At 33.9% G+C, this 27,655-nt stretch overlaps 1 protein-coding gene across 3 annotated transcripts in view; it reads left to right on the top strand.

The window, feature by feature from the left end:
- EXOC6B (exocyst complex component 6B) overlaps positions 1-27,655 on the top strand; it is a 570,349-nt gene that overhangs the window by 317,789 nt on the left and 224,905 nt on the right. For all 3 annotated transcript variants that reach the window (XM_074341308.1, XM_045523158.2, XM_010963690.3), the window contains 8 exons: positions 4,082-4,165; positions 4,557-4,603; positions 5,927-6,047; positions 11,979-12,050; positions 12,744-12,841; positions 14,425-14,530; positions 15,592-15,701; positions 26,704-26,815. In XM_074341308.1, the coding sequence (XP_074197409.1) occupies positions 4,082-4,165; positions 4,557-4,603; positions 5,927-6,047; positions 11,979-12,050; positions 12,744-12,841; positions 14,425-14,530; positions 15,592-15,701; positions 26,704-26,815 (750 nt within the window). The remainder of the gene's footprint in view (positions 1-4,081; positions 4,166-4,556; positions 4,604-5,926; positions 6,048-11,978; positions 12,051-12,743; positions 12,842-14,424; positions 14,531-15,591; positions 15,702-26,703; positions 26,816-27,655) is intronic.

The following is a 27,655-nucleotide window of genomic DNA, read 5'->3' as shown; positions in this document are numbered from 1 at the left end:
AATGTACAGCATAGTGACTATAGTTAATAATACTATATAATGTATTTGAAATTTGCTGAGAGTAGATCCTAAAAGTTCTCATCACAAGAAAAACAATGTAACTGTGTGGTGATAGATGTTAACTAGAGTTATTGTGGTGATCATTTTGTAGAATATACAAATACAGTATATTATATTAGTTTCAGGTGAACACCTGAAACTAATATAATAATTTATTATTACATCTCTTTTTTTTTAAAAGCACAAAAAATTGAAAACAGGGACACTAGATAGACCATGAAAAGGATAATTGTTTATAGTATGTGAGCTGAAATAAGGGCAGAGTGTTGCCTTGTTCAACCTCAGCTAGGAACGTGTGTGTTGGGCAACTCAGAATTTTCACCACTCTGTACACACCCTTGAATACCTATGAAAGTGCCACAAGTATTGATTTTGAGGTTACAAATAAACTTTAATAAGCTGGCGAATTTGGAACCCATGATTAACAATTGACTATATATTCCTTTGGTTATCTTCTCTCATTAAATGAGAGAACCAATCAAAGCAGTGAGCTGGGTTAGAAACCTCACACCAGCCTTCCTTCCTTCATGTCCTTTACCTTGTATATCCAATCATTAGCTTGTACCTCCCAAATATATGTCAGATTCTGACTGATCTTTTTGTATCTAATTTTCCTTTCCTTCTTTATACTCACGGCATTACAACTTCCAAGCGTCTAAAACGAGTTGAAGTCCAAATATTTTAACATAACTGACAAAGTTTTTCAGCCTCCTCCCTTTTCATCCCTCTCCTTTACACCCTGAAGTTCTAGCCATGAAGAACTTCTTTTAATTCATGGCTTATGTGATGCCTTTTTTCCTTAAACCTCTGTGTCTCTACGGGGAACCTTTCTTTCCCCCTTTCTTCACCTGGCTTATTTTTCTGGCTCATTATTCAATTATGAGTATAAAGGTCATTTTTTTCTGAAAATCTTTCTCTGACATTCCTCCTACCCACTAACACACACACACACACACACACTACCCCAATCCTTAGGAATTTGTTGTTTATTTTAATATAATTGCTTGTTTAATTTTTAGTCTCCCATAGACTATAAATTTAGTGAGGAGATGCTCAATGGCTATCACATGGTAAGCACTTAATATACATTAAGTGACTAGCTTTTTTGTGATATTGTGTGTATTAATTCATTAATCATTACATAGCTGTTGGAGCACTGTAATACTAATGAAATGAAAAACAACTTTTCACTTGCCTGCCTATTATTTTATATCTACTTGCTTATACCTTCAATAGCTTTTACATGACCTTTTTCTATTTGATTTTGTTTTGTTTTTTCGTATTAGTGATTAAAGGAGCTTGAAACTGAAGTGGCAAAACTCTGCAGTTTATTGTCTGTTGGCTTACTTGTGAATAGGCAGGCACTTCATCAGTTACTCAGCTGGCTTGGTCAGACATCTACTTCTCAAATTCCACCTGTAAGCAAGTTGAGTTGACAAAATTGGCAAAGGAAATAGAATAATCAGAGGTGAATTTATTTAGCATCCACTAGGGAAAACCTAACTCATTTTTGTAAATGGGCAACCTAGACTTATTAGACAAATTGGTGTTTTCTTATGTTTTAATTTTATCGAAAGGCAAAATGTATATAGTTTAGAATTAAGTAGTTCATGATTTGATTTTTATATAGAATTTCATCTTGTATGTTTTCTATCATTTACAACAAGTAATTAAGTTAGAATACTGTGGTCTAATTAGAAGGCTTTCCCTAAATTCTCTGCTAAGTGTATCTTGGCTCCAAAGTATGTTGAAAGTGTAACGTCACACTAGAATAATAAAGGGCCGTTAGGGCTGTTAACCTTAAAATGAAAAGCCCTTCAGTGTGTACAGAATGTAATTGACATTTAATAATATCACTATGCTGTGAAATGGTGACAAGTGGGGAATAACTTTAACAAACCAACAGGCAGTTTCCACTTCTTATTTCTTAAATGGAATTATTTGCTACCTCATTAACTTACGGACCAAGAAAGCCTTGAAATAGCTGTCTTAATGTTTGATTTCATTTTATAGGCACAAACATTCAGGTGTGTACAGTTATAATCACTTTAGCATTTTAAAACCTGTTTTTAGGCTACACCGGGGGTCAGCAAACCATGACTCTTGGGCCAGATCCAGCCTATTGCCTCTTTCTGTGTGACCTGTGAACTTTTACATTTTTAAATGGCTAGTGAAAAATCGAAAGAGGAATACTAATTCACGAGAGGTGAGAATTATATGAAATTCTAATGTGTTTCCACAAATAAGGTTTTATGGGAACATAGCCACACTTATTTTTGTACTGTCTACGGCTGCTTCTCCACTACAGTGACAGAGCTGGGTAGTTGCATCAGACTCAATGGCTCACCAAAGCCTGTTTACCATGCTGCCCTTTACAGAAAACGTTTGCCAACCTTGAAGCTATGCTGTTGAGTTTGCATGTTTTGGTAACTTAAATCAACTTTCCCGGTTTTAGAGATCTAACAAAGAAGTCATGTTGAATAAACTTCTTCAGACTTTTGGGAAGGTGAAGGAAACTGAACTAGGTATTGCATGGAGTTTATCCTCACGAGGGCTTTAATTTACATCTCTGATTTCATCTTATTTATGTTTTAAATAAACAGTTGCATAATGATTCTAAAAGCTTTGTAACTGTTCTAAATCCTTATAACAACCATATGAGGTTGGCATCTCTACAGATGAATAAACATAGCACATCTATTAGTGAAAGTTAGAGAGTTAAATAGTGGAAGTTCAATTAAGGAAAGGGAAATTATATAGCTAGTCGTTTGAGTTAAACAGCTAGTGAGGGGCAGAGCACAATTTTAATAAAATCGTCTGATTCCAGAATCAGTACTGTTAACCACTGTGCAATGCTGTCTTTCCCTTTCTACTCTGTTTATGTAGAAAGGTCTTGAGAGCAGCGTTTAATAATAGGGGAGCATCATGTTTTAAAAGCTTCGAGCTTATATCAATTTCCTAGGGCTGCTGTAACAAAGTACCACAAACCAGATGGCTTAAAACAACAGAAGTTTTCTGTCACAGTTTTGGAGGCTGCAAATCCAAAATCAAGATTTCAGAAGGTCGTCCTCCCTCTGGGACTCTGGGTGGAATCCTTCCTCGCCTCTCCCCAGCTCCTGGTGGTGGCCGGCAGCCCTTGGGGTTCCGTGGCTTGCCACTGCCTCATGCCCATCCCTGCCCGTGCTGCCACATGGTGTTCTCCCTGTGTCTCTGCCTTCCTGTAGCATTTCCTCTCCTTATGAGGACACCAGTCATGTTGGATTAAGGGTTGCCCTACTGTAGTATGACTGCATCTTAATTTAAGTAATTACATCTGTAATGACCCTATTTCTGAATAGGGTCACATTGTGAGGTCCTGGGAAAGACGTGAATTTTGAGAGGACGCTATTCAGCCCCATAATAGAGCTCATGAGTTAGCTTTTGTTCTCTAGAGCACCTTTTCATTTTAAGCCCAGAAACCCTAAATGAAAAGTAGAAATTGTGCACTAAGAATTTCCAGGGCTTTGTTTCTCCTTTTTTGGATTAATTCTCTGCTAGATTATATTATATCTGGGAAGGCTGACTATTGTTCTTAGCTCCTGCCTTTTTCCTTGCCTCCCTTTGGCCCTTCGCTCATGATTTGAGATCGGGTTTCATGCTGGATTTTTCCTCTGGAATGTTCTGTGAGGGTTTTTTAGGACCATTTTGTCAACTCTTATTATAACCGATGAGAATGTTGGTTTGTCTTCATTCTTGTGAATTTGTGCTAATTGATTCAGAAACCAGCTTTGGTGTGTTGGAGGTTGAGTTCTGGTAGTTTCCTCTTAAGAATCTTTTGTATCCATCTCTATAAGGAGTTGTAAGTTTCAATAAATGGTATTACTTACTTCTAATTTTTTCAGGGATTATCATTGTTAAAATAGCAGATGTTGAGAAACGTGGGGCTGCCTCAATTCCAGACCTGGGAGCGCCTCTTTTTCCATGAAATAGTAGAGTAATTGGTCCAGGTGTGTCCACCCACTTTCTTTCGTTCGTTTTACAGGGTGCCCGGGAAACATTTGAGAACTACTACCGAAAACAGAGGCGAAAACAGGCTCGTTTGGTGCTCCAGCCTCCGTCTAATATGGTAGGATCACCACCTTCATTTTTCTCCCTTTTTTCAGTTTCCTTCTCCGGTATCTTTTAGTTATTTTGCATATATGCCTTTTATTTTTTTAAAAATTGTCATTCGGGGACCACTTTTGGTTTATGTGACTTGCAAAAAGAAAATAGCAACTAACGTACTGAGGGCTGTGTGTCAGGCATTGCTCTAAGCTGCTGTCTCTATGTGTTGTCTCATTTCATCCTCAATGTAATCCTGTAGGATGAGTACTATTATTATATTTTATATTTATGTATTATATTATTATATTTACCATATAGTCTTGGGAATTGAGCCTAAAGAAATTAGCTAATTTTAACTGTCTTAATGTATCGAAACAGAAACAGTAACTTTTTTCTTCTTTGCTTTATTGCAGCATGAAACTTTAGACGGCTACAGGAAGTATTTTAATCAGATTGTTGGGTGGGTATATATGTGTGTGTGTATTTAAATTTATACACTTTCAATGTTTTATATAAATTTTGTGAGACTTGGAAAAATTTATCAAGTGTTCTTTGGGAAATTCTTTTTCTTTTTTTAAAACTCTTAAGATTTAGTTTTGACTATCTGATAATGTTAAAGGAATGTCTCTTGGTTTCAGCATTATATTGTTGGAGAATACTTTTTGTGGATAAAGGGAGGAAAACATTGAATTTTAATCTTATTATAGTTGATGTTTTGTTTCTCCATTCTTGTTAAGAAGGAACCAAATAATCAGCAAAAGTTGGCAAGCTTTTTCTGAAAGGGCCAAAGAGTAAAGCATTAGGCTTAGCAGGCCACACAGTTTCTGTTACATCTATTTTTCAGTTCTGTTGTTGCGGTGTGAAGGCAGCTATGGACAATAGGTAAATGAGTGACCACAGCTGTATTCCCATAAAACAGTATTTATGAAAACAAGCAACAGATTAGTCCCATGGACTATACAGTTTGCCACCTGCATCTAGAGCACATATGCTAGTATGTAAATACTGTCCCCAAATAGACACCCCCAATATAGGCAATTTATTTTAATTGCAAAATAATGACTTCGCAGTTCGAAGAAAGGAAAGGAAGTTGGATTGTTCCATGAAGTTTCTTTTTATTTTCAAATTTAGATCGTTTCATTGTAATTGATGGTTTTGATTAAAATATATCATACAAATTCCTTATTTAAAAATTGTTTTAATTAATATGACTGTTTAGACAAGGTAGCAAGATACATTCTAAATGTATAAAAATAAAAAAGCCACAGCAGAATATTAAAAAATATGTGTGCATTTTATTTTACCTTTGTAAAATATTTTTCAACAGTTTGATGAGAAAGTCCATATAAGGGGAATTATTTTGATACTTTGTATGTTGACTTCTTTAAAAAAAAATGTGTATTTTAGCTTTCATTGTCTCTTTAAAATCCATTAGTTTTTAAAAATGTGTTAATGCCTGGTGTTTTTAAATGTAGTGAAATTAGCCTCCTTTACCTATAAACATTTTCTTCCCCTTTAAATTGCTGGATAACGTGGCTAACTTTTAATAGAAATGTAACCCCAATTTCTGTAGAAGTGATTAAGATGATATCATGATCGGGGCATAATTCCAAGTCTAAAAAATCTGATTTTGTTTGTGATACCACATCTTTTTATAAGTAAAAAAATGACTAGTAGTATTATCTTTGAATTTGATGGCAACTCTTAATGTTTGTCATACACTGGAGATAGTAGTCAAACTGTAATTTCTGACAGCTGTGCTTTCTTTCTTCCTCAATCTTAGCTTTTTTGTGGTTGAAGATCACATTTTACATACAACCCAGGGCTTAGTAAACAGAGCCTACATTGATGAACTGTGGGAAATGGCACTTTCAAAAACCATCGCGGCACTCCGTACCCACTCGGTATGTAAGGAGTCCAAGACAAGTTCTTACTGCAAGCTGATTATCTCTATACTGTTTAATGTTCTACTGCTTTCAAATCATCATATGTGTATTGTTTGGAGTCTCCCATTTGGAGAATCTCTTTCAAAGATACATGAAAGTAGTCACTTCAAAATTGACATGGTTTTTGACACTGAGCCCACTTTTGTGGGTGCTCTGTTCTCAGTAAGAAAACAGCAGCTAACATTTATTGATTGCTGTCTATGTCTCAGGCATTGCCATTGTATTGTTATTGTGTACTTCATATATATTTTATCCTCACAGTATCCCTGTAAGGTAGGTGCTATTTTTATATTTACTGTATAGCCTGGGGAACCACAGAGAGGTTAAGTAACCAGCCTAATGTCACCCAGTAAGTGCTGGAGCTTGGATTCAAATCTCAACACTATGACTTCAGAGCCAGTGTTCTTAGCCACTACTCCATATTGCCTGTATAATGCCTGTTAATACTGATTTGAGGTTCACAGATTTATTCTTACTCTACAGCATTTCAGTAAGTTGCCTAATGATGAGTTCCCATGCTCTACTGATACATTTTATGTTAGCATCAATTTTTGATGATTTTATTTCAGGTAGAGAATGCTGGCTCTGAATTAATCATTCATTCATTCATTCATTCATTCATTCATTCAATATTTCTTGACTAATGATTGTGTGTTGGCAACGGGACTACAACAGTGAATAGGAATAAAGTCTTTGCTCTCAGAGAGTTTTATTTTAATTGAGGGGGGATTCCCAATAAGAAAATAAAAATATCAGACAGTGATAATACAGTGCAAACAGGGAAAACAGAGGGATAGATTAGGACAAGGTGCCTGCTTTTGACTGGTTGATCAGAAGTGGCATTCTGAGATCTGAATATCACTGTTTACGCAGAGATCAATTAAAAGAACATCCTAGGTATAAGGGCTTTGAGGTACTTTTGTGTCTGAACTGTTTGAGGAATAATAGCAAGGAGTTAATAGAAGATAATTTAGTGTTTAAAAAATTAAAAAATATATAGTCTATTAATGTAATTTAATGCAGTACTAGATTAAAAGATAAAAATTCCATAATCATTTCAATAGATGCAAAAAAGCATTTAATAAAACACACCATAAATTCATGGTAAAATGTGTTATTAAATTAGAAACGTAAGAAATTTTCTTAAAAATGATGAAAGCTATCCTCAAAAACCTGTAACAAATATCATATATAATTGCCATCTCTCCTATTTTGTATTGTACTTGAAGTTTTATTTAGTGTTGTAAGGGCAGAAACATAAATTAATTAAAAAATAAGCCTTTGAAGGGAAGAAACAAAATTGTCAGTATGGAGGTTTCTTAAAAAACTGAAACTGAAGTTACCATATGACCCAGCAATCCCACTTGGGACATATATCCAGAAAGATGAAAACTCTAATTCAAACACATACATGCAACCCAGTGTTCATAGCAGCACTATTACAATGGCCAAGACATGGAGGCACCTAAGTGCCCATCAACAGAGGAATGGATGAAGAAGTGTGTGTGTGTGTGTGTGTGTAATGGAATATTACTCAGCCATAAAAAGAATGAAATATTGTCATTTGCAGCAACATGGATGGACCTAGAGATTATCATACTGAGTGAAGTAAGTCAGACAGAGAAAGACAAATATATAATATCACTTATATGTATAATCTACAAAATAATACAAATGTATTTATTTACAAAGTAGAAACAGACTCAGACATAGAAAACAAATTTATGGTTTCCAAAGGGGAAAGGGGAGGGGAGCCAGGGTAAATTAGGAGTATGGGATTAACATATATACACCACCATATTTAAAATAGACAAATTAACAAGGATTTACTACAGTATAGCACAGAGAACTGTATTCTATGTCTTGTGATAATCTATAATGGAAAAGAGTCTGAGAAAAAATATATATATAACTGAATCACTTTGCTGTACACCTGAAACTAACACAATGCTGTAAATCAACTATTCTTCAATAATAACAAAAAAGGATGCTCAACCTAATGCATCAGTAAAATGCAAGTTAAAACCAAATGAGATTATATTATGTAAGAATTAATAATACAATATTAATAATGATATAGAGCATTCAGAACTCTTGTATACTACTAAGAAAATGAGTCTAAATTGGTAAAACCCTTTGAAAAAGTTTGGCATCATCTTGTAATATTGAAGATCCCCATGAACCAGGAATTTTATCCTAAGTATACTCCCTTGAGAAACTTGCCTTAATGCACTGTAATATACATGCAAGAATATTCATTTCATCATTGTTGGATTTTCAAAATTAGAAATGACTTAAATGTCTATTGGTAATAAAATTAGCAATCTGGGTTAAACTCATTATATATAATATTATACAAAATGAAAATGGCCAAACTGTAGCCTTACACAATTGCATGGATGAATTTCAGAAGTATGATGTTGAATTATAAAAGCAAGATAAAAAATTTTACATCCAGTTTATTTCTATTTACATAATGTTGAGAAAGAAAATATTGAGTAAGCCTGAGTATTTAGGTGGTTACAAGCAATGAAATTAAGAGAATGAACTGCTAAGCCATAGACTGGGAGAAAATCTTTGCAAAACACGTATCTGATAAGGGAGTGGTACTGTAAATGTACAGAGAAGTCTAAAAACTCAACGATAAGAAAAACAACACAATTTAAAAATGGGGAAGAGTTCTGAACAGATACCTCACCAAAGAAGATATACAAATGGCAAGAAGTGTATAAAAAGGATGCTCAAAGATTATGACATCAGGGAACTGCAAATTAAAACAACAGTGAGCTACCACTACACCTATTAAAATAGCTAAAATCCAAAATACTGACAACACCAAATGCTAAAGAGAATATGGAACAGCAGGAACTTGCATCACTAATGGAAATGAAAAATGGTGCAGCCAGCTTAGAAGAGAGTTTGGCAGTTTCTAAGAAATGAAACATAGTCTTATTATATGATCCAGCAAGTGCACTCTAGGTATTTGCCAAATGAATTGAAAACTTATGTTAACACAAAAACCTGCCCACTCATGTTTACAGCAGATAATTCATAATAGTCAAAACCTGGAAGCAACCAAGATGTCCTTTAGTAGGCGAATGAATAAACAAACTCTGGTACATCCTTATAATTGAATATTATTCAATGCCAAAAATGAAATAGGTTATCAATCCCTGAAAAGACATGGAGAAAGCTTAAATGCATATTGCTAAAGTAAAAGAACCCTAAGATTCCAACTTAGATAGTTAGATACATTCTGGAAAAGGCAAAATTATGGAGATAGTAAAAAGATAGGGGTTGCCAAGATTCTGAAGAGGGATGGCAGGGTGATGAATAAGTGGAAGACAGAATTTTTAGGGCAGTGTAACTATTCTCTGTGATATTATAATAGTGAAATATGTCATTATGCATATGTTAAAACCCATAGATTATATGACATAAAGGATAAACTTTAATGTAAACTATGAATTTTAGTTACTAATGTATATTGGTTCACAAGCTGTACCACTACTGCAGGATGTAACAATTGGGACATCTGAGTGTGAGTGTCTGTGAAGGGGTGTAAGGGAACTCTCTGTACCTTCTCCACAATTTATTTGTAAATGCCAAACTGCTCTAAAAAATAAAGTTTATTAGGTTAAAAAATACAACGAAACAAAAAACGAAAGAAAGACATGGAAATGATTATTGCAAATGTCATGATATTGTTTTCCTTAATGGAGAGGAAAGAAGTTGTGTTTAGAGCCATCTGGGAGCTTCTGGCATGCTGCTCTGTTCAGTTTTGTTTGCCTAGTAAGATTGTTCCTACAGCTTTAATTCATTTTTTCTATATTTCCAATTAAAAAAAATACATGTAGGAAGGAGGAAAAGGAAGGAAGCAAGCCAAAAAAAGATAGAAATCAAAGATAAACATTGCTTTCTTTGAAATGTATAACTACCATAATAGAGAAGTTTAATTCAAAGATTAAATAGATGAAACTGCTTATCATTCTATGATCAAGAAGACAAAGTCAAATATATATCCCAAAATATAGTGCAGAAACATAAAGAGATGGAAAATATGAATGGAAAAGTAAGAAACATGGATAAATCATGTAGATATTTGGTTGTATCTAATAGAGATTTAGAAAGAAAGGACAGTCACAAAGGAGGGGACTTTAATAATTAAATAAATGAAGGCAGTTTCCCTGTAGTAAAGAAAAACTAGATTATTAAAAGTGAAAGGATGCATTTTTTGTCAAGGAGAGTAAATGAGAGCAGTTTTCTCACATCTGAAATTAAGTGTTTTAGTTTGAGTGGAAAAAAAAAGCATTTGGAAACACTTGAGGATTCGAAGTTTACTTTTCACCCATCCTATCTTATATGTGTTTTACCAAAAATGAAAAAGAAATCCAAAAAACAAGATGAGATAGAATTAAATAAAATGTGTGCAAAAAAATGACAGTAAAACTCATAGATAAATCTAAGTGACTGATTGTTAGATTGTTTGTAAAGGTTAATGCTTTTGAAAATTCCTACAAAAGGAGAGGCTTAATGTTTAAAATGCTTTTTGAATGAAGACTTCATATTTATTAAAGTAAACAATGGGCAGAAAGTATATGACTTAATAATAAACAGTATAAGATAATTTGAAAAAACTGATCCATTGAAAAATATGAAAGGAAACAAAAATAGAAGGAAGAAATCATTGAAAATAGAAAACTTAAAATGGCTAGCATAGGTCCAAACATGTCAGCTTTCATGGGAAATGCCAAAGAGAAAGTTTTACATTTTGGTTACATACTTTAAGATTCTACAGAAAAATTGAAAATAAAGCAAAAGAAACAGAAAGGGCAATATTCCACAAGGCAAATATAATTGAAGTTGCAGACATTTAAATGAGATGAGAGGAACATTTTGTCTTGACATTAGTTTTAACCCACCAAAAATATCAGTAGCCTGTTTTCTACGGATATGCAAGCATCAATATGTATAAAAACAAAAGCTGTTGTTAATAGGAAGAGAAGCTTAGGAAGAGCCACACCATTGTGGGAAAATTCAGTACGCCTCTTTCTGGAACTGAGAGATTTGAGTAGAGAGTAAGTTACCAACCAATAATTAAGAGAATTTGAATATCAAAATCGCTGAAAAACAATGACATATACATTTTTGTATGTTACCCACAGAAGCTTTCTTCCATATCACTTCGATTTTCAAATTTGTTGATAAGAGATTGTACGTGGATTTTATTTGTAATTTTTATTTTCTTCTGTATTTTTGTTTGCTCTTTGGATTCTTTGTATTGTTTAGTTTTGTCTTTGTTGTTTAATCAGACTTGCCTATGATTTATCCATTTTATTGATTTTATTGTTAACCAGACTTTGATCATGGGTCAGATCTTTTATGTCTTCTCTATGTCATTAATTTCTACTTTTCTATCAGTTTTTTCTCTCACTTATTTATGGTTTATTTTTGCTTTTTTTGCCTCACTTCATGAGTTGAGTGCTCAGTTTTTTAATTTTAAATCTTTTATGTTTTCTAATATTCTTATATAAAGATATACTTTCATTTTGAAAATGGTTTTAGCTGTTTCATAAGTTTTGATATGAAGTATTTCATTGTTCATTTTAAAATAATCTACAATATCAATTTTGATTACTTCTTTAACCAAACAGCTATTTAGAATTGTGTTTTTAAATTTTCAAGTGTCAAAAATATAGATCATGGCTTACTTGAGTCTTTCCTCAGCTCTTCCCTGGTTGACTTTTGTGTTACTTTAAACCAGGAAAGGGTTGGACCTTTTCTAGAGACTCTTTACCAGGTGAAGCATTAAATAAGTAGGTAAATCAAAACTGTATTTTATTTTTAATAATTAAGATGTTTTCCTTCATTGTCTTTTATTTCCTTTAGTCTTACTGCTCTGATCCAAACCTCGTGTTAGATTTGAAGAACCTCATTGTGCTTTTTGCGGACACACTTCAGGTCTGTGACTTCTATCTAGATGAGCTTTTTATCAGCTCTTAATCTTCTCATTGTCTATCTAAGCTTGAGTAAGCACCTTTAGTTTGTAGTTGTGTTTTTTCTTTTCCTAGAGCTGCATCTTTTTATCTGTGTAGCATTTCCTGGTCATCACCTTGATCATTCACGTTCCCATAAATAGTTCTCATCCCCCTGTTGTGTTCTCAAAGCTAATCAATTAATTGAACTCACTATGTTAGTTCTTCAGAATATCCTTAATTCAGATACATTGCCTGAGTGATTTTGGAGTTTCTTGACTACCATTTTGAATAATGATTATTGACTTGAACCACATACTATAGCCAATACAATAGCATTGGAAGTGGGTGAGACTGGTAGTTTTCATTTTCTCTCCCTACTTCTGAAGGTTGCTAAGAGTTACAGAAGGAGTTGTAGGGAAAACTTAGCTGACAGTTATACCCAGTATATATTAATTTTAATGTTCATTTAATTCTTTTCTAACTGGCTTAGATATGGTATTGTATCTTTTAATTCTTAAAAGTAAACACTGTTTCTTAGGTAGGAATAAAAGAGTCCCCTGTGGTTTTATTTAAATTGTTGGCCAAAGAATAAAAAAATCTTTCAGTGCCTAATCTCTCTTATGTTGCTTGAAAAAGTCACCTTATAAAATGAAGCTATTTTCTTATTTTGTTTCAGGTGTATGGTTTCCCTGTAAACCAGCTTTTTGACATGCTGTTAGAAATCAGAGATCAGTATAGTGAAACTTTGCTAAAGAAGTGGGCAGGTATTTTCAGGTGAGAAATGATCTTTAGTCGTGTGTGTGTGTGTGTTGCGTGAGCACGTGTATTTGTGTATGTGTGTACACACGTGTTTATACAGAAGATTTTTCAGATGTAATAAGCAGCAAGTGTATGTGGCTTATATTTTCTAGCTGTGATCCAGGTTATAACTGAGAATTCAAGTAAATTGTATTGATGTCCCAAATAAAATTCTCAAGATACCCAGCCTTAGTGTATTAGTGTCTACTGTGTGGGGAGTCCCCATATCCCATTTTCGCTTTTCTGTTTCCTTGAATAAATGTCAGAAACCTTGGTTCATACCATCCAGATCTTGTTGTGCTTCTTAATCTGTTTTTTTTTTTTTTTTCTTTTTTCTCTTAGAGGATCATGCTTAGTCTATGGCTCACTTTTAACATAGTGGCTTTTGAGTAATTTAGCTTTTTGGCAACCTTTTTGGAAGATTCACTCATGTGATTCATCTTCTTTCTTCTCCGCACCCAGAGAAGAGACCTGTTACAATCTCATGTTTGAAGCATGCTATTTAAACAGTTACTGCAGCATGCATACAACAATAAGAAAGTTACTGTATCACACCTCCACTTACAAATGTCTCCTTGGACTGTTTTCCTGGCACACACCCCACGTCAACTGACTTGTTTCTTCTCCTTTTAAACCTTTACTGCTTTACTTAGTGATCTTCCTGCCTACTGCAAGACCTTTTCCCCAGATCAGCTTACCCTGCTTTCAAATTCTTATAGCTTTAAGATATTACATTTTCCTTTTAGTCTTACTCTTCACAGTTTATGAACATATCACTGATAATTGTGTAGTGCATCTCATTTGAATATTAATATAATAAACATTTGTATTTCTAAAAAACAGGTTTATTAATGATATAATTTTATTTAGGGGAAGTTTATCTCTTGAAAATTAGCAACATGATGTATCCAAGGTCTTAAGAGCAACTGATCTGATGCCTTCAGTAAATTTCTGTTTTGATTTTGGTAGTATGGTCTCTGTTTTTAGAGAACCTCTAGTCTAGTTAAGGAGTCAGACCCAATGGATGAAAAAAAAAAGTCATCCTTATTATAGAGCAGTAGATGAAGTAAAGGAACATAATTTGAATTTATTATAGAACTTGCTTTTCCTCATCTGCCAGTTTTGAAAGTTAAAATAGAAGATCTATTATAGGATTAAAGAACATAATCAAATATATTTAATTTTTTGAAACAGAGCAAATAAAACCTCTTTCCCTTCTCCAGGGCTACATTCTTTTATTGTTTGCCTTAAGACTTCAACATGTTGCCTAAAATTTTCTCTCTGACCTGTAAACCTAAAACATTGTGAGGTCATGTTTATTATTGTGTTCCATTTGTTTCAGAATGTAATTTTCTTCGTCTTCTTTTAAAGATGTCCTTACCCGAATTCAGATAGCTGCATTGCAAAAAGAATAGAATAGGGGCTGGGAAATGTTTATTTTGGGTTGTGGTATGTATACAACCATTGAAATTCACCTGAAATTACTTGTGATCACCGTAGTGATTAACCCCCCCATTCTTTCCTCTCTCCCTCCCTTCCTTCTTTTATTTTCTTTATAGAAACATACTTGATTCTGACAACTACAGTCCTATACCAGTAACAAGCGAAGAGATGTATAAGAAGGTGGTGGGACAATTCCCATTCCAAGATACAGAGCTAGAAAAGGTAAGGAGTACTTTAAAATAAACTCCTCTTATCTGGCATCCTCTGCAGCGTTTCCTAGTGTCAGTCTCATCAAATGCATTACTTCTCACTCAGTGGATTAGAACTCCAGAACATTTTCAAAGGATGATTTTGGGACTTAGACGAATAGGAGTTCCTGTTTTGGAGTCCTGTCACCTCTGAAGTGTTTGGAGCACTGCTGGGAGTGTTCCACTTTGACTTCTACTTTGAAATACTTGCTTTTATTATACTGTTAGGATATTTTCTCCTCAAAATATACAGTGAAATATATCCTTCATGCTATAAAATTCTATTGGTTTTGACAGTGCCTTGAGTCTTGTATGTACTACCACAATAATGATACAGAACAGTTCCATTATTCCAAAAAATTCCCTCATGCCACACCTTCTTAATCCATCACTCCCCTAACCCCCAGCCTTTGGCAGCCACCAGTCTGGTTGCTCTCCATCTACTTTTGCCTTTTCTAGAATGCCTTATAAATGGAATCACACAGTATGCAACCTTTTGAGACTGGCTGCTCTCACTCAACATAATACTTTTGAGATTCATGCAAGTTGTTGTATATATCAATAGTTCATTCCTTTTTATTGTTGACTATGTACCACAATTTATTTATCCTTTGAGGTTTTGGAGGACATGGGAATTATTGTTTAATTTATAAATTATTCTTTTTAGAGTCAGGAAACTTTCAGAAATATTTTCTAAAATTTGAGGGTTTTTTCTTTAAGAAAAAAAAAAAGCCAGAATTGGAAGGAGAGTATAGCCCAGTGGTAGAGTGCCTGCTTAGCATGCACAAGGTCCTGGGTGCAATCCTAGTATCTCCATTAAAACAAACAAACAAACAAACAAACAAACAAAAAACTAATCCCCCCACACCCTCAAAAAAAAGATAAAACGAAACAAAACAAAACAAAAAAATTCTAGGTTGTTTGGCACACAGTTCACAACATGGAAGAAGATTTCTTTTGTGTTTTAATTAATTTTTAAGTATTTTCATTGTATGCTGATTTGTGACTTGTTTTCATTAATTTTTGCCTTTACAGCAACCATTTCCAAAAAAGTTTCCATTCTCTGAATTTGTGCCAAAAGTTTACAACCAAATTAAAGAATTTATCTATGCCTGTCTGAAGTTTTCAGAAGATCTTCACCTAAGGTATAGTATGAAACAATGGAAATGCAACAGATATTAAGAGTATGACTTTATATACATAAATATTCTAGAATACTTTTTACATTCCCTTCAGCTCTAATTTTAAGAGTCTTAATACTAGCCTTTCTCAGTACAGCGCTGGTTTGTTTATATAGTCATGGTGAAAGGGAAAGTTGAAAACTCTTGAATAATTTGTTTTTGTTTATATTACTTACCTTATTCTCTACTATTTTCTTTATAAATTTGCATTTCAACACTTTCTATTAGTGAGAATTACTAAAAAATAATGGTATAATATACTAGCTTTTGCATTCTATTTGATGAAATTGTGAGGTCAGTACAGTAGTACAGTAGCAGGTAAAATCCTTTGGAAATACCCTTTTTCCAAATATTCTGTGGACTTATTAAAGGACTCCATATCTCCTTTAATTTAAGTTTAATTATTTAACTAGCATATATTGAGCCTATTTATGTACCAGATACATCCTGCTTTTTGGGGTTGCAGAATTAATGGAATACTACTCAGCCATAAAAACCGACAACATAACGCCATTTGCAGCAACATGGGTGCTCCTGGAGAATGTCATTCTAAGTGAAGTAAGCCAGAAAGAGAAAGAAAAATACCATATGAGATCACTCATATGTGGAATCTAAAAAAAGACAAAAACAAAAACAAAAACAAAAAAACAAAGCATAAATACAAAACAGAAATAGACTCATAGACATAGAATACAAACTTGTGGTTGCCAAGGGGGCAGAGGGCGGGAAGGGATAGACGGGATTTCAAAATTGTAGAATAGATAAACAAGATTATACTGTATAGCACAGGGAAATACACACAAGATCTCATGGTAGCTCACAGAGAAAAAAATGTGACAATGAATATATATATATGTTCATGTATGACTGAAAAATTGTGCTCTACACTGGAATTTGACACAACATTGTCCAATGATTATAAATCAATAAAAAATTTTAAAAAAGGACACAGTGGGATAACAGACTTGAAAATAGACAGTTAAAATATACCATAGAAACTGTTGTAATACGTAGAGTGTGCTTTCAAAAATGCCAAGAAGAACATTTAATTCATCTTAAAGGATCTGTGGGAGATTCATAGCTACCATGACTGGTTTTCTAAAAGAACCTCCTCTTCTCAATGAATGGTTACATTCACCCAAATTAGAAATCTGAGAATTGTTTTCAACTCCTATTTCTATTAATAGCTATTTTTCTTAAAAACAGGTTTCAGACATTGGACTAAATTTTATAAACCCTTTACAAATATGTTATTACACCTATAAAACTCAAAGTAATACTTATTTATAAGATACTAGGAAGCATACTCCATTTTTATAGAGGAGGAAAGTGAGGCAAAGAGAGATTAAGTAACTTCATCAAGGTCTCACAAGGAGTTAAGTTTTAAAGCCAAAATTCAAATCTAATCAACATCAGGATCAACAAAACAATTTCTGCCATGTTTATAAATCTTATTTTTTGGCTCATATTGTTACATCCCTGTTTTACATGCATTCTCAGGTAGCTGTCATACTATTTCTTTGTGGTAAGTACTGATTATTCCCATTTAATAAATGACGGCAGTGTTCGTTTGTAAATGAGCCTCTCTAAGTTTAATTATATTGTTTACAAATAATAAACAAAATTATTTTGATTCTTTTTTTCAGGGTTTTTTTTTTTTCCTTTAAAATTTTCTCTTCCCAGTATAGCTGCTTTAATTGATGTAGTCGTATTTGTCTTGGACTATTTAAGTAGTCTCTTAATTGTTCCTCCACCTCTAACTTTACTTTCCCAACCATCAATCCTTTCTTTCTCCTCGTTCTATTTTGTATGTCCTCTAGAGTAATTTTTCTAAAAATCGACTGTTATCATTTAAATTTCTTCTCACCTTTTCAGGGATTCCTTACAGCATATAGGATAAAGTTCATACTGAAGCCTGATACATTTGTCTGTCTGCCTCCTCCCTCTTCCCTTGACCTAGTCTCCCTGTGCTTTTTCCAGATTCATATCCCAGGATAATTTCCCTGTCATCCAGTGCTTCAGTCATATCAATCTATTTGCTGTTTTATGATCATAACATGCTATTTTATATTTCTCTGACTTTGTTCTTGACCCTCTCTGTGTTTGAAATTATTTCTTCTAAGGTATGTGTGTGTATATACATATAAATGTGTGTTTGTATGTAACTGAAACACTATGCTGTACACCAGAAATTGATACAACATTGTAAACCAACTATACTTTAATAAAAACAAAAAAAACAAAATTATTTCTTCTTTCCTGAACCTCGTGACTCACTTCTAACCATCCTTGAAGGTTCAGTTTAAACATTATGTGCTGATTCCTTTTTGAGCACTTCCGTCCCTGATGGAGTTGATCTACTGACTCCTTTGTGCTACTTCTGTACCTGTGAATACTATCATCACAGCTCATCTTAGATTTTATTGCTTTTTTTGTATCTTTGTGTTTCTGTGTGTGTGCTAGACTATAGGCTTCTTTGTTGATTGATTGATTGATTGATTCACCATATATTATGTGTAATCTATTATTTGTCAGATAGTGCTTGGCATAAGGACAATTAAGATGCTGAAAATATGGTCCATGTCTTCAAAGAGTACCTAATCTAATTGAGGAACTGAACAAGTGTTATGATGGAAATACACAGGAACAGCGTAGGAATCAGATCTGAGACAAATTGAGGATTTAAGTAAAGGTCCTTTGAAGGGTAGAAACATTTTAAGTTTTGTTCAGCACAATATCCTCTGCACACAGCTTAGTACATTAAAAAAGGAGAAATGAAAGAAAGAGAAAGAAAGGAAGAAAAAAGAAAGAAAGAGAAATAAAGAAAAAAAAAGAGAAAGAAGAAAGAAAGAAAGAAAAAGAGAAAGAAGGAAAGAAGGAAGAAAAGGAAAGAAAAGAAGGAAGAAAAAGTGAATGGAATGTATGGTATGCTAGGCAACTCTGAAAATAAACATTTGGAAAATAGTTTGGGTAACTTGTTTGATAGAAATTCTTTCAAAGTGAAAAATGAAACATGAGATTTGTACAATTAATTTATTCTGTTTATTGAAAATGAGGTTGATAGAAACATTCTCTCTGAAATGAGATTATCTTTGGAAGTTATAAACCAAAACTTTTTTAACCCTTCAAATGGCCACCATCAAATGACGTGTTACCAGCGAATGGTCTCTGGGTACTGTTAGGTATGTTACAGTATGTAAATTACTACAAGTTAATTGCATAGTGATTTTTCTATCCTCTTTTGTAGGAAACGTAATATGGTTAAGGGATAATGTGAGTAAATTGTTCAGAATTCTTTTTATTGCTTGATATATTAAGTTTTTGCCTGAAAACTGCCTTTGATAGGTTTGACGTTGACAATTAAAATAAATATTCAATTTGTTGGGGGTGGTGGAGATTTATAGTTACCTTTTACCCTTTAGTTGCCATTGACCTTATTTCCATGGGCTACATTTGCATTATAACCTGGAGTGACAGAGATCACTTTGGCAATCATAGCTGTCATTGTAGAGGTTGTAATAAGGGATATGAGACATGATATGTATAAAAACAATTAGCTCCCTTAAACACGAGGCTCTCAAAATAAGAAAAACAGCTGTATTGAGATTTTCTTGAAGCTTTATGGGTATTTTTCTCTTAAATCAAACTTTCATTTTTTTCCTAGCAAGAATTTTCTCTTTTACATTGAACAGCAGTTGCTGAAAAGGATTACAAATATTGAAAAATATGTAATTGTATGAATTCTGAGGACACAAAACTCTTTTTCTTTGAAAGTTCTTTTTAAAAAGAGCAAATAAATGGCATTTCTTTGGTAAAATAATATCCTACTATTTGCACTTGACTTAATAGCATACACACATATGTATATATACACACAGGTCTTTTTTTAAGTTATAAAATTTGATATCTGTAAAGAATTTGGGAGATATAGAATAGCACAAAGAAAGAAAAACTTAAATGACCTAAAACTTTACCACATTAATAGCTACTCTTTATATAGGGGAATTTCTTTTCTTTCAGTCTTTCTTCTATGTGAATGTATGTACAGCCCTTTTTTATTTTAAAGCAAAATTGCTATGAGATACTTCCGCTTTGGTCTACAATGTAGAAAGCTAGAAAGAATATTGCTTCCTCCCTAACAAACAAGATAAACTACAGAATGAAACCTTTTCTGGAACCCATCAGAGTGCTGAAGTTACAGGGTGACCAAGTACCTGGGAATCCAAGTTGAGACTGGCCCCTCTCAGGAGAGAGTGACAGGACACACAGACTCCCTCACCTGTGGCAGAGCAAGGATAGCTATCAGACAGGTGAGAAAGAGGAGACTGACTGAAGTCTTAATGGATTACTAACATCTTAGTTGGAGCTAACATGTTAGTATAGAATCCCTATTTGTGAGTCCCAGATCCAGGAGGAATTTAACTCATTCATACGTCCTTTCCCATGGACCTCCACTGGGTGCTCATGAGAAAGACTAAGAGCTGGGTAAGAGATCAGAGAAAACCATCAATGACCTTACAGGTGTGGAGGAGGGAATGAACCACTGCTTTGAGAAAGGCATGAAGCCCCACCCTCCTGGTTTGTACCTTTCACTCATACAGACCAAAAACTTGAGTGAAAGGCAGCAAACTCTGTTTTTCTGCAGAGCACAGGAAAAGATCCATTGTCACTGTGGGGAGGATTGAAGAAAAAAAGTCTTTTTATCCCTAGAAGAAGGGCAGAAAACAGCCCTGGGCTTAGGATCATATACCAGTATTATTAGAGGTCTGCTAATACTGGCAGAGAGCATACTGCAGACACAGTGTGGAGTTTGGCTGCTATTAGAAGGTAAGGCGTGGATTTTGAGCACCTCCACCCCTTAGCAGCAGGATCTACCTAAACTGAAGCTGTCCAGGACAACAGAGAAAGTTCTTTGATTTCCACTAATAGTCTAGTAAGAAGTAGATGACAAGAGGCAGCAATCTACCCCTAGGTGATGGGCAAGAATGGAGAGAGAGAGAGATCAGTTCTGTACTGTAGGCACACAGATATAGCCGAAAAATGTGGATGGTGCAGAAACATTATGAAAAACCCTCTGGGACCCCAGCACCCACACATAGGCCCATGCTGTCATTAGAAAAATTTGAAATCTGTGAAGTGGTGTAAGTAACCATAGCAACAATAGAACTGAAACCCAGTTCAACTCCTGCTTATACTAAAGGCCCAACATGAGGAGAGAGATGGTCATTTCCAAATATGAGTACTGTTACCTCAGCCACTACTGTTTTTCTTACAATATCCAACCTTCAATAAAAAATGTGACACATGTGTTTCATTTTTTGCATAAAAAGCAATTAACAGCAACTCATTGTCAGAGGACAGTGAAATCAACAGAATCAGACTCAAAAGATGACCCAGATGATAAAACCGTCAGTTAGAGACTTAAAAGTATCACATGCATGAACAGATAGGGATTTATAGCAGGCAGATGGAAGGAGTCAAGTGGAAATACTTGAAATGAGAAACAGTTTTAGAGGTAAGAATTCCTTTGAATAGTAGACTTGAGACAGCTGAGATATGGATTCAGTGAACTTGAAGATAGGTCAATAGAAGTTACCCAAATTGACACATAATGAGAAAAAAGGGTGAAAGAAATAAAATGAAGTATGCAAGATCTCTGGGGAAATTTCAAACAGTTTAATTGCGGTTCCAAGAAGAAGACAGAATAGGCAAGAAGAAATATTTTATGAGATAATGGCTGAGAATATTCTCAGAATAATGACATGTCAAAACAGAGACACATTTTTTGAGAACCCCATCAACATAAACAACAAAACATTAGCAGCAACAAGCAGAGAAAATGCTTAAGCATATCGTATTCAAATTCATGAAAATGAAAAATAAAGAGAAAAGTTTGAAAGGAATTTTGATTAAAAGATATTACATTCAGGTATAATATTAAAAATTACATCAGACTTATCCTTAGAAACAATGCAAACCAGAGAAAATGTAATGATATTCTTAGAATACCTTGAGGAAAAAACAAATCAAGCCCAAATTCCATAGGCAGCAAAATAACTCTTAGAAATGATGGCAAAGGAAATTTTGTTATCAAGTCCAAAGCTGAGATGATCTGTTGCCAGCAGAGCTGCAGTATGTGAAATAAAAGGAAATTCTTTATACAAAAGGGGTAATAATAATATAATAATAATATAGACAAATAAAGAAATGAAAAAATAAAGAGCTTTGGGAATGATAAAAATTAATTTGTAAAACTTTTTTCGTTAACTTTTTTGCTGATTTATTAAATGTTTTAGGTTGTACAACATGATTTTTTTAAGGCATACAATGTGATGATTTAAGGTATATATTATGAAATGATTACTACAATTAAGTTAATTAATATATCTCACTTCACATAGTTAACATTTCTTTGTTTGTGTATGTGATAAGACCATTTAAGGTTTACTCTTTTAGCAAATTTCAAGTATACCATATAGTATTATTAACTATATTCACTATATTGTGTGTTAGAGCCTCAGAACTTATTCATCTTATAACTGAAAGTTTGTACTCTTCAATGATCATTGCCCCATTTCCCCCATCTTTTAGCCCCTAGTAACTACCATTCTATTCTCTGTTACTATGCGTTTGATTTTTAAAAATTCTACATATAAGTGAGATCATATAATACTTGTTTTTCTGTGTCTGGTTCATTTCACTTAGTGTAAGTTCCTCCATATTCATCCACGTCGTTGCAGGTAGCAAGGTTTCCTTCTCTTTTAACTGAGGGATATTCCACTGTGTGTGTGTGTGTATCAGTTTTTCTTTATTCATTCATCTGTTGACAGAAATTTTGGTTGTATCCATATTTTGACTGTTGTGAATAATGCCATAGTGAACATGGGAGTATAAATATCTCTTTGAGATACTGATTTCATTTCCTTTTCTCCACACCTTCGCCAACACTTTAATCTCTTGTGTTTTCCTAACCATTCTGACAGGAATAGGGTAATACCTCCTTCTGGTTTTGATTTGAATTTGTCTGATGATTAGTGATGTTAAGCATTTTTTCACACCTGTTGGTCATTTGTGTGTCGTTTTTGGAAAAATGTGTTTCCAGGTCCTTTGCCCATTATTTAATTGGGAGATCGATCGATCGATCGATCGATCTATCTATCTACCTACCTACCTACCTACCTATCTATCTGTGGTTTTATATTTATCTTGTTATTGAGTTGTATTAGTTCCTTATATGTTTTGGATATGAACATCTATTCAGATGGTAAATTTAAATTCAACTATAGCAGTGTTCCATATGTGCTTGAATAGAATGTGTATTCTGTACTTGTTGAGTGAAATATTCTCCAATTGACAGATTAAGTTTGTTAATAGTATTGTACAGATTTTCTTTACCCTTCTTTTTTTGGGTCTCCTTTTTCTGTTAATTACTGAGGAGTGTTAAATTGTCCAAGTATGATTGTAGATTTGTCTGTTACTCATTTTGGCTCTCTCAAGTTTTGAATCATTTACTTTATTTATTTCTTTTTTGAATCATTTACTTTAAATATATCTTTTTAAGTTCATACACAGGATTGTTATATCTTGTTACAGCCATCCTTTTAACTTTATGAAATGTCCGTCTTTATCTGTGTTAAAAATGAAAATAATCTTAATATCTACTTTGCCTACTATTAATATAGCCATAACTTTTCTGGTATGCATTTGTGTCTTCTATTACTTACAACCTTTACTTCTTTTTTTCACATAGTATTTTCAAGTAATTTTAACATTAAGGACAAATTTTGAGAATGTTATGATGACCTGAATACCCTTTTCCCAAATTAACCAATTTTTGAAAATTTGCCATATTTGCTTTATTGCTTCCTCCCTCCCTCCTTGTATGTCTCTCTGTATTTGTGTGTGGATAGTATTATAAGCCCTTATGATTTATAATAATTTTGATTAAATGGTTAAGATGTCATCTGTTTTCTCTGTATAGTTACCATCATCATTTTTTCTTCTGTAAAAAGTAATGTTTGTGTTTGTGTTGAAATACTTTGAGACTGTGTATTTATTCTGTTAGTTATCAGATGTCCCTCACTTCTCTCCACCTTATAGTATTCATTAACAATTCTTACCTGAATCAGTTTTTTTCTCTGATAATCATTAATTTATGCTTTTTAGTTTCTTGTGTATGTATTACTTGGCCTTCTGTGTTAAGGAGTCCTTGCCCGTCTGCCACTATCTATCTATCTGTCGTCTACCTATCATTATATCAGACTCATGGATTCTTTCTTCATTCAACTGGGTCATTCATTTACCAGCCTTATTGATTTTGATTCTCAGATTGTCCCAGATGCAGCTAGTGCGCACCCCTTCATGCTGGTTCCTGGGCCTTGCTGATACACTCTCCTCACTTTTGGGGACGTTTCCCTCCTTAACCATGATAAGAAGCTCTGTTCTTTTTAGTGCTGAACCGAAACCCCTTGCAAAATTTGCAAGATTTCTCTCTGATTTCTTGCACTACTACCACCATTTTTTTAATGGGACAGATTTCTGAGGGGGAGAATTATTGTGTCAGTATATTTATTTTTGGTTGGGGGCTCTTCCAAGATTCCAGTCTGTAATAGCTGCCCACACTGTAAATGGTTTGGCTGATTTCTTTTCGTCCTACCAAAGCCTCTCGGCCTATGACTGTTTCACTCCCTCATCTATCTGTACCCAGATGAGGCAGTTGGCCTTAGATACGAGAATGGCTGCTACACTTTGCTCACCTTTCAAGGGCTTGTCCTAGTATGCAGTTTAATTCAGTTATACATTTTTTTGTGTTCATTATACTTTGTTAACATTAAAGGAAAATATAGCTTATAGCTTAGACCTAGCTTTCTTATGGTTTTGAAGGTTGTGATAGTGTTTCTTTTTCTTTTTTTTTTAACATTTTTTATTGAGTTATAATCATTTTACAATGTGGTGTCAAATTCCAGTGTAGAACACAATTTTTCAGTTATACATGAACATCCAGAAGGAACCCTACTTCAAAATGACACTTGCACCCCAATGTTCATAGCACCACTATTTACAATAGCCAAGACATGGAAACAGCCTAAATGTCCATCAACAGATGTGATAGTGTTTCTTGATCTTCTACATCATATCCAAGAGTGAAACCTCTGTGAGATCTCCTTAAAGCACAGTAGAGTTATATAATAAGTGTAGATGCCATAAGAGTGATTAATATCAGGCGCGCCAGATTATTTTGGGCATTTGTGTTAATCATACCGTATAATTATGAGTTCAATATATGAAGGTGGGAACTACGACTATTTCTTTCCCGTTGTAATTTCAGTATTCCACCAAGACAATGCCCAGCACCTTATATATTTTTGGAAAGATGTATTTAAATTCAATAATATTTTTGGAAAAGGTGACAGTGGACCAGAGGTTATTGGTCAATTAAATATATCCTTATGTGAACTCTGTAAAAATATTTTGATATTTTTTTTTTCCTAACTGAATTTCCTATCTGAATTCCTTGCATTCTGTAGTCTTATTTCAAATATTTTTCTCTTCCATGTAGCATGGCAATGTAGTTTGCTTATATATATTTAGAATTTTAAGATTTTTAATCAGACTATACCAAACTTCTGATTTTATTCTGTAGGAAGAGAAATCCATGAGATGAAATTTGTGGCCATTGTCCCAAAACAATAAATTATTGAAAAAGAACTGTTTATAAATCCTTATTTATAGTTATTTCTTGATAAAGAAGTATCATTACAATGGTAACTTTATCATTGAAGAAATGTTTGTCTCAGAAGGATATCTTTTATAGAAAGCCATTTTGAATGATGTTTTCACGGGCTTGTGAAGGATATGGAGGCCTAGAATTTCATTTGTCGGTTGCAAGACTTTTTAACTTTGCATATAAAGATAATTTTGGAATCATTTCTTTATGCCTAGTTTCCTTTACTGAATAGAATCATTGATCACTTTTGGAATAGTAAGGATTATACAATATTTATGCAGAATTAAACTACTGGTTTAATTAAACCAGTGGTTACCAGTGGGGAGAATGAAGGATGGGGACAAGATAGGGGTAGGTGATGAAGAGGTACAAACTACTATGTATAAAATAAATAAGCTACAAGGATATATTGTGCAGCACAGGGAATATAGCCAATATTTTATAACTTTAAATGGAGTACAATCTTTAAAATTTTTGATTCATTATGTTGTGCACCTGAAAGTAATAAAATATTGTAAATCAACTATTCCTCAATAAAACAAGTCCAAAAAACCCAATATTGGCTTGAAACCTTTATTTTGGAATAAGAGCTAAGTAGACATTATATGAAAGATGATGATATTGGAGCAGAAATATCTTTTTTTAGGGACTTTTATCAACGAATTATGCAGGGAGTCTACTGAGAGATCAGGTTGAAAAATTATAAATATTAATCTCTGAAGGAACTTGGAAGTATCGGAGAAATAATGGTTTCAGGATGTGTAATTATATTAGAGAATCTTTATCTACCCTAAGAGGCAGTATAGCCATGTGTTTGAATGCTACAGGCTTTAGAGCTGGACTGCTTCTATTGAAATCTGTTATTATTATTATTATTATTATTATTATTATTATTATTATTATTATTATTATTATTATTTTGCTGTGTACTCACTGTGTGACCTTGAGCAAGCTAGTTGACTTCTCTTTGCCTGTATTTCCTCATCTGTGAAGTAGAGATAATGAGAAAAACTACTTCCTGTGGTTATTGTGAAGGTTAAGTGAATTTTGATACATTAAAATACTTAGAATAATTTCTGGTATACAATAAATGTTATTTCCTGCTGTTATCATTATGATGGTGATGATCATTATTACTGCTACGATTACTATTATTATTACAAGTGCTACTGACACCTTGTTTGTATGCAAAATAGTTCTCCTACCTGGTATGACCGACTCTTGACACTTCCTTTTCAGCTCAACTGAAGTTGATGACATGATTCGTAAATCTACAAACCTGTTGCTAACTAGGACTCTGAGCAACTCTCTGCAGAATGTCATTAAAAGGAAGAATATTGGACTTACTGAGGTAAAGCTGCTCTTACTGGAGGCAGCTAAGGCAGTATGTGAGCAGATGTCCTAAGCTCTAGGGCTTGTGTGTGAATTGATTATAACTTTCTGTGTGGTCTATCGTGTTCTCCCTTGACGGACTCATTGGTGAAATTGCAAACTAAATCCCTTGTGTTTTTCTTTCCTCACCTTGGAGGAATCCATTATTTTTTTGGAAAGGTCACTTTTTTTCTCTCATTGTTTTCACTAGCTGAACTGGTTTTCCTTTTGGAAGTGGTTGGGTTGAATTTGTGTTATCTGCCACTGATTAAGTAAAAGAAATGTTGGTTGGGGAATATAGTCAACATCAGGGCTGTATCCAAATGAATGGCAGTTCAGATACAACATACGGCACCCATTTTGCCAGCATGTCATTGATACCAAGGATATTGGCACTCAGACTCCTTGGTTAGCGTTAGACTCAGATTTTGTTTCTGAGATACATCAAGTGTATGAATTGTAAATTTTTCTTTATTAGCATGTAAGCCTGGGGATTTGGGATTGAGGAAACCTGAAAGAAAGGCAAACGTCACGTTTCTGTGGAAGCTTCTACAGTCTCACAAAAGGTGGAGGTACACCGTACATATGTTGAGAACGGTATCTTGGCAAACTGAAGATTTGGCGCATTGGCGTGAAGTCCTAAAATTTAGAACGATGTGAAGTTTCCTTTCTCTTAGAAACCCAGGTTGTGTGGGAGCCTCAACCTGCCACTTTATGGAAATTAGGGGGCCAAAAGTGAGAGCCTGGAGGAATTTTTTTCACAGGTAAAGGGCAAGGCTGTTGGCCATCTGTTTTGCCTATAGAGGTAGTGTCATTTCAA

Source organism: Camelus bactrianus, chromosome 15 (assembly GCF_048773025.1).
Source record: "Camelus bactrianus isolate YW-2024 breed Bactrian camel chromosome 15, ASM4877302v1, whole genome shotgun sequence".
Classification (NCBI taxonomy): domain Eukaryota; kingdom Metazoa; phylum Chordata; class Mammalia; order Artiodactyla; family Camelidae; genus Camelus; species Camelus bactrianus.
The sequence above is the reverse complement of the archived record's forward strand: the minus strand, read 5'-3'. Positions and strand labels throughout refer to the sequence as shown.